The sequence below is a fragment of the Cebus imitator genome, unplaced genomic scaffold (genome assembly GCF_001604975.1).
Source record: "Cebus imitator isolate Cc_AM_T3 unplaced genomic scaffold, Cebus_imitator-1.0 Scaffold225, whole genome shotgun sequence".
In the NCBI taxonomy this organism is placed as follows: Eukaryota; Metazoa; Chordata; class Mammalia; order Primates; family Cebidae; genus Cebus; species Cebus imitator.
Genome location: NW_016107540.1, coordinates 3,335,995 through 3,343,703, shown reverse-complemented (window position 1 = coordinate 3,343,703; position 7,709 = coordinate 3,335,995). Strand labels below are relative to the sequence as shown.

The 7,709-nt window shown below is 41.6% G+C and overlaps 2 protein-coding genes across 7 annotated transcripts in view; both read right to left on the bottom strand.

The window, feature by feature from the left end:
- COBL (cordon-bleu WH2 repeat protein) overlaps positions 1-7,709 on the bottom strand; it is a 287,518-nt gene that overhangs the window by 30,453 nt on the left and 249,356 nt on the right. The window lies entirely within an intron of this gene.
- Positions 1,838-2,706, bottom strand: LOC108281371 (60S ribosomal protein L34-like). The gene has a single exon (XM_037727275.1). The coding sequence runs from the start codon at positions 2,243-2,245 to the stop codon at positions 1,892-1,894; it is 354 nt and encodes a 117-aa protein (XP_037583203.1). The 5' UTR covers positions 2,246-2,706; the 3' UTR covers positions 1,838-1,891.

The following is a 7,709-nucleotide window of genomic DNA, read 5'->3' as shown; positions in this document are numbered from 1 at the left end:
GGTTCACACCCTGGCAGAGGAAGGTAATGCTCCTGCCCACGAGGTCCCTGCTGCTAAGTGGGTGCCTGGATGCGAAGGGCCCTGTGACTAGGCCTGGGGACACAGATTTCCAATCCAAGCATGTGGGCTCTCTGGCTCTCACAGCTTCTGAAGGGACAGACATGTACACAAAGAATGACAATGCTGTATGGTCACACCAACTCTTGGTGTGCTCCCATAAGCACAGTGTGACAGGCTGGACTCAGCAAGGTGATGGCACACAGTAGGGCCACACAAATGCTGGTTTAGCCTGGCTTACCCTTTTCCCACTCCAGGAATGATCACTCAAGTGTGAAGTGACCTTAACAAATGTGCCCTCTCCAGCCCTCTGCTTCCAGACCCTTGGAGGGGCCCTCGGAGCACCTGGCACACACCCTCTAGAGGCACAGAACACATTGCGGGGCCGAGGGACTCCAGCCCTGCCTCCAGCCCTTCTCTAAGCCAGTTATAAGATCAGGAATGCTTGTCGACTCATATGTACATATTTCTCAGAAATTTTGAGTCAAGGAAAAAAATGGTTGAAAGCCTATCGTCTAAATTAAGCCACCTGCAAAGCCTTAAATCAACATGGAGTGAGAGGTCACGTATTTGGTGCACACACGTGTTAAACCATTTACAAAATGACTAATGCGAGTGCCATGACCAGAGCTCCCCTTTTGCCCAGGCCAGCCCTCCCGCTCTCCATATGGATAATCTTCCCATGGCCCATGTGGCCTGGCCACAGCCCTGCGACACCATTCGTGCCATTGGTGCAGAAGCAGGTAGGGGGCTCTGCTCTCAGGATGTTTATCTGCATCTAGGGAGAAGAGTCACACAGGAATTGAAAATGCACCTGTCTAAATGCTGGGAGGAGAGGGAACATGAGTGCAAGGCCTTCTGCAAAAGGGGTGGGACCTGGCCAGGAAAGACGGAGCAGACCCCCAGAGTGATGCCAGCACCTGCTAGGAGTAGAGGGTGGGGCAGGTGGCCAAGGGGGAGCACCTGCAAAGGCACTGAGGAGGGTGATGGAGGCTGCGTGGGGAACCTTCAGGAGAAGCTTCCTGGTGGGCTGTCAGAGAGAGCACAGATCTGAAGAGAAGGGCAGATATTCCTGTGAAGCCCCAACCTGGGTTGACGTGGGTTTCAGATTTCTGATCACCCCTTTCTGAGGTCTGCTCTGTCCTGGGCATCTTTTCTTTGCAATCAGACAAGCCCATCTCACTCATCCTGCCCCGCCCCCACCAACGTCTCTTTTTTTCTTCGGCTGGTTCCGATGATTAACCCCATGAACTGTAACATGTTTTGACAATTTCTGAATGAGATAATGGTGCAGGAGATTCTTCCTTCATCCGTTCTAAACGGAAACTCAGAATATAAAAGGAAAACGTGAAGCTGCTTGGGCTGTACTGAGGTTGGGGGCCCAGGTCCTGTCCTCCAGATCCTGTGTCTGTCCCATTTCCCACCCACGCTCCAGCCCCTGAGGGGCTTCCAGCCTGAAACCCAGGGGCAGCAAGAGGAGGGCTGAATTAAGGGCCGGAATTGAACTCTGTGAACAATCCCCTTTCCCCTTTCTGTAAAATAAGCAATTGGTTCTGACGAGCTCTAAAATCCCTTCTAGAGTAGAACTGTTATCAGTCTTTGAAATGCCAAATCAAAATACAGGATGTAAACACTCATTTTTACAATTGACCGGAGACTAATTAGGAATCTTTAAAAGGAATACAACATTGGCTTTGTCCTTTCTGCTATATTCTGTCTTCCCTGAGAGGGTAAGTCATCATTTTTGAGTTAATTAATGCACTGGCAACTTTGCTATTCGTTTTTTTTTTTCAGCAAGTCTTTTCATTTTTATTACTCAAAAGACTTTCACTTTTTATTTAGCTTTCTGACTCTGTACTTGCGCCTTCAACACTTCCACAGCGATTTTCTGCTCCTCGATAAGGAAAGCACGCTTGATCGTGCCACGAACACATTTAGCACACATGGAACCACCATAGACCCTGCTGACATGTTTCTTTGTTTTGGACAATCTCATAAGAACTTTAGGTCTTACAGCACAAACCCCTCGACGGCTGCCTGGGCACACACCACATGCTGATTTTGGTGTTTTCCCAACCTTCTTGGTATAAAGGTAAACAATTCTATTACCAGCGTTCTGGGAGAGCCTAGTTTTGTTAGAGGCGGTATTGTAGGAAAGCCTACGTCGGTATGTCAAATGCTGGACCATTCTGAGTGCCTGCACACGACGTCCCTGGAAGAGGAAGAACTTTGCTATTCTCTTAAGGCATGAACAACCTTTTTGAACTAAAAAGTTATTACTGTAGGATTTTTTGCAAATGTGAAAAAACACACTTACTTTGTCTTTAGCAGAAGCCTAATATAAATTCATGATTTAATTCTCTTCTAAATGAATAGCCACAGAGCCTAAGTAAGGGATATTAACCCTTCTATTGTCCTCCACCCAAGTTATATAATCCCATGGTTCAGATGTCATTACATATCTCTGAATGAGCTTTGGTAAATTCTCCAGCTCAAGTGTAAAGAAGAAAATGCTAACTTAGGGCTACTAGTTCCTCATGCTGAACGCCATATTCTCAGCTTGGTACTAGTTTTTCTTTTACAGAGTCACCAAAGAAAATTCCATCACTAAATATAAATATCTTCCAAATGATTTTGGAATGGATTCATTTTTATTGTTTTATTAAATGCAAATTAAAGATATCGTGTCCTATGATAATATTGTTTTTTTTTATGGTTCATTAAGAAAGGAGATTTCTCAAGAGCCAGTTTGACCAAATTTATATGGCCCAGAGAAAATGTTTCAAAGAAAGAAAAGCTACCTCACTAGCCCACACTGTTGCCTGTGGTTTCCACAGCCCACTCACAGCCAACAAGCAATGCGGCACTTCATCTCAACCTGTGCTTTGTTCTCTACATTCTAGGCGCTTGGAAGAAAGGGAAAAATAAGGTAAAGTGCTTCTAATCTAGTGATACAAACTGACATAAAGCATTTCAACAATTTTTGGGGGGCAGGTGCGGTGGCTCACGCCTGTAATCCCAGCACTTTGGGAGGCCGAGGTGGGTGGATCATTTGAGGTGAGGGGTTTGCGATCAGCCTGGCCAACATGGTGAAACCCCATCTCTACTAAAAATACAAAAATTAGCCGGGTGTGGTGGTGCATACCTGTAATCCCAGCTACTTGTGAGGCTGAGGCAGAGAATCGCTTGAATCTGGGAGGCGGAGGCTGCAGTGAGCTATCGCACCACTGCACTCCAGCCTGGGCCACAGAGCACGACTCCATCTCAAAAATGAATGAATGAATGAATGAATATTTTTTTTGCATATCGCACAAATAATTTTGAACATCATGCACCTCTTTCCATTTTTCACTGACCTAAAAATTTCCATCACAAGTTCTGTTGGTTACAACAGAGGTACGTTTTAATTGTGTTGTAAATATTAATACCTTACAAATAAATGTTTGCCATTTAAAAAGTATAAATAAAGAAATGTGAATATCGTAGTATTTTCATGCCCAGCCTCCTCCACTTAAAAACAAGGAATCGAGTTCTTCCTTTAACAGGCAAAGCTTTAGAGCATGTCTCTTCTTCCTTGAACTTAATTTCTATTTCACTACCTCACAGAATCTCATCCTAATTAAATGTACTTTATACTTGAGATTTTTTTAAATCAATCAAGTGTCTTTGTATAAAATATGTATATAAGTTAAAGTGTAATTTTTATTTCCCCTCACCATAAGGCAGTTGTATTGAATTTCTTTAAACTGTTACACTTGTGCTAATTAATAGAAAACAGCCAACCCAAACTACATAAATGTTCTAGAAACTTTGACATTTGGTAAGCAAAAAGGTAAAATATCATTTGGAAATGCGTTTCATAAATGAGTGAGGCTTTTTCAATTAATTCCTTAAAAATGACTGGATTACTTATTGCTAGCATGAGGCAGGGTTTGACATAAATTCAAGTCATATTTTTCATCTTATAGATATAGGCACTAGGCAAAGTTTGTCATATATGAAGGTAAATTAAGGGACTTTTGTTATGTTTACATCATTCCATTAGGTTTTAAAGACTTTTCCTCTAATATATGTCAAAAATCAATTACTCTGTCATAAAAATTATGCTTAATGATTTAAAATCTGACAACTCACTTAGATCCTTTGTCAATTTGGCTGGAAAGAAGAACTGGGAAACCACATGATATTCAAAAAGATTTGCCACCAACTCATTAAAGTTATTTATCTGCTGAATCTTATACCAATATTTCCATTTGTTCTTTTGTTTGGGATTGGGAATAAGATTTGTCTATCTCAGGGAAGTGCACACCAGTGACATTCCTGATGGGTGAGGGTTATGTCTGTCTTTTATGAGGGAGCAGAAGGGCATCTGTAAAACTGGTATTGGGGAAAAAGACTTGGAATTACGCTGGTCACAGGTGAGTTCTCAGACACGTGAATTCCAGGAAAGAATGCATATGGAGGTATAACATTTGGAAGTAGATTCCCTTGGAAAATCCTGCTGTTCTCCAAGAAGAACATGTACCCCAGTTTAAGCCCACCGATATAAAAGATACATTTCAGTCAATTTAAGAGTTGAGATGGTGGGATTCATGGACAATACCACAGGAATACAGAAGCGGGGTCACTCATTCTAATTAGAGGAGACAGGAAAGCGGCCACTGAACTGTGTCTTAACAAAAGCATGATTTTGGCAGGTAGAGAAGGACAGGTGGGTCAAAAGATGGGAAGAAGCAGAGAAATGCCATTTTACATGGGAAACATCAAATACTGTTGAGTGGTCAGAATCTCCATTGTCTCTGTGGTCACACACAGGTGTGCAAACGTTCAGGAGGCACAGTTTGGAGGGGCTGGGTTTAGGATTTGCCTTTGAGATACCCTTTGCCACCAGCATTATATAGATTCTGCTCTGAGTAGGCACCCCAAACTTTGTTCCTCTCTTTTTCTCTAATTGATTCCATAGGCACAGTTTCCTCCAAGTGACGTTTGCCTGTTCATTCCTTGTCAAAATTGCAGCCTCTTTAGTTTGATGGGCACTATTTAATAACATTTTATATTAATGTACTTGTCAAAAATCCCATAGACCTGGGCTCCTCAAAGACACTGCGTGATGAAGGTAATAGTGCCCCCAGCTGACTCCAGAGCACTGCTATATACACATTTTTATATTTTCAAGAAGGCAAGATAATGAAGGGTTGAAAACCACTTATGGATCTAAAATTAGACCTGGATTCTCTTAAGAGTCAAGTCATTCTTGGTATCAGTCAGCTCCTATTTCTTTGCCATCTGAATCATAACTCTAGTCCTAGAATCCTAACATGCCCATTAGAGTCCCAGGGCAGAGAAAATTCCAAGTTACTCCACTGTAAGACAGAGCTGTGTTCCAGTTGCTGTTCTTTTAAAAACACGTAAGAAACGGCTGCTGTTTTTCTCTTCCCACCGCTTTCACCCTGTTTGTGTTAAGTGAATTCTTCCCTCTTGCAGGTAACCAATTTATCATATCTGGGTATGATATTCCCCTAACTATTCCCCTAGGACAATGCAAAGATGAGTATGTGTCCCAAGCTGGACCAGTCAAAGTTCTTCTCAGTACCTTTCCACCAGAGCTATTCAGGAAGATGGTCCAATTGGGCAGGAAAAAATGGATTGGGTGTAAGTTTTGGATAAATGGCTGCCATTTTAACCAGCACAGGGAAGAACTTATCCAGGGATAGGAGAAAAACACTGTTCTAACACAGTGTTTCAGCTCCTGAATGCAGCCATGCCCATAATAAAGATTAGTCTCTTGGAACTGCCAGTTTTGTGAGCTAAAAATCACCACAAAACCCAATTATGCATAGCTGGTCAAGACATTATTTCTGTTTCTGAGAACTGAGGAGTCCTGTCTAATAAGTGTCTAAATTTCCTTGATTTTGCACATGTAACTATGTAACATTATGGTATTTCTATTATAGAAACCTTTATTTTATATTAAATTACATATTAAACTTGACAGCTACATATATATCTTTCCCTTTCCTAGATTTATTTTCCATTATTTGAATTACACACTTGAGTATAATCTAACTCAGAAAGGTATACTCTTGAAGCTCTCTTGTGTCTGAAGGCTGGCTCCTTTTAATTCTCAGCCTTGACTGTCAGCATGGCTAAACCAAAGGAAGATTCAGATGAAAATCCTTCTTTAAGGTTGTCTTCTCAGCTCCTCTGTTTTCTAAATTTTACCTGAATGTGTCTACATGTGCATATTTTTAAAGACATATATTTAATTTCCAAGACTTTTTTGATGCTTATTTATTTTTCAGTAGTAGCCTGCTCTTGTTTTACGTATGTGATAATCTACTGAATTTTTCTGAGGCGGCGACTGAAAGTGTTTATTTTAAATTTCTGTTCTATTTTCCTAACGTAACTCTGCTTCCTTTGGAGTAAATTTCTCTGATCACTTTGTTGCCCTCTTTCATGATTAAAAACAAAATTATCTACTGATGCTTGGCTGTCTTTCCTGTGTTTGGATGAGGGTGTCAGCAATGGTATGGAATGAATTTCTTTGTCGCATGTGAGTATTGCTGTTTCCTTACTATGGATCAGAAAGCCTATTGACAACAGCCATGGGTGTGGTGCATGAACCCGGACTGGACTAAGTGAAGTTCCACAGGGACAGAGATGGACGCTTGCATTCCGGGGCAAGATTCCATTCGGATAGGGCGGTCAGCTCTTCTCTGTAGCCACAGTGCTGGCTTTGGCTGATGGTGCTTAAATCAGTTCAGCCACCTTGAAACTGAGGTTTCGTTTTATTTTAATGTGTTTTTTGCTTTTAAGCAAATAGTTAAGCAGGATTGCTTCTCTATACCACTGTCACGGGCTAGAGTAGTCTAAAATATTAAACTAGTGGCTAATTTACTACCAGATAGTATACCTCAACACTGATATTTGCAAACCACATAATGGTAGTTGGGTTTTGACCTTCTGCAGTGCTCAAATGGATAGTATTTACCTACCTCCTTATTTAATCCACATGTCCCCTGCAGCATGGATATCACTATTCCTATTTTGCAAATTATAAAAAAAGCCTCAACCAACAAATTACGTCACCTATGCCCGAGGGTGTGTTGCAGAAACACTCTGCTCAGCTTATAAAAGGGGCAAGTTGATTCAAATATCACAAAAAACCCACATGGTGGGCAAGAGTCAAATTAAGCTTCTTTAAGCAACATGTTACACGAATCTTACTGAGTATATCTGCATTTAGACTCTTCTAAGCCAAAAGATTCACTTCCATGTTCTATGGAACAAATCTTGGATCCATTTTTCTGGGAATCTCCACATACTTGAAACCATTTCTTGAGGAAAAAACATTGTTCTTTTTTACACATTTCTGGGGCCTCACCTTTGAGGGAAGTGTGGGGCAGTGGATGGTGATGCCCGCTGGCAAGAACAAAGCTTGTGTCTAGTTTTCACTGTCAAAATAGAAACTCTGTCTTCAGGTTGTCTAGCCTATTAAAATATCTGAATTTTATTTAATCAATGTCTCAGAAACTGAGGTTCAGGGACCTGCCAAGTTGCCAGGGGGACTCAATCTCAGATTGACTATGCTTTGGGTCTGGCATGAAGGAAAGGTGAGGGAGCTGCCGTCCGAGATGGGCAATCGAGGAAAA

Bases quoted from the DNA above. Each gene is read 5' to 3' on its own strand.
- LOC108281371 (XM_037727275.1), bottom strand. From the start codon at position 2,245: ATGGTCCAGCATTTGACATACCGACGTAGGCTTTCCTACAATACCGCC.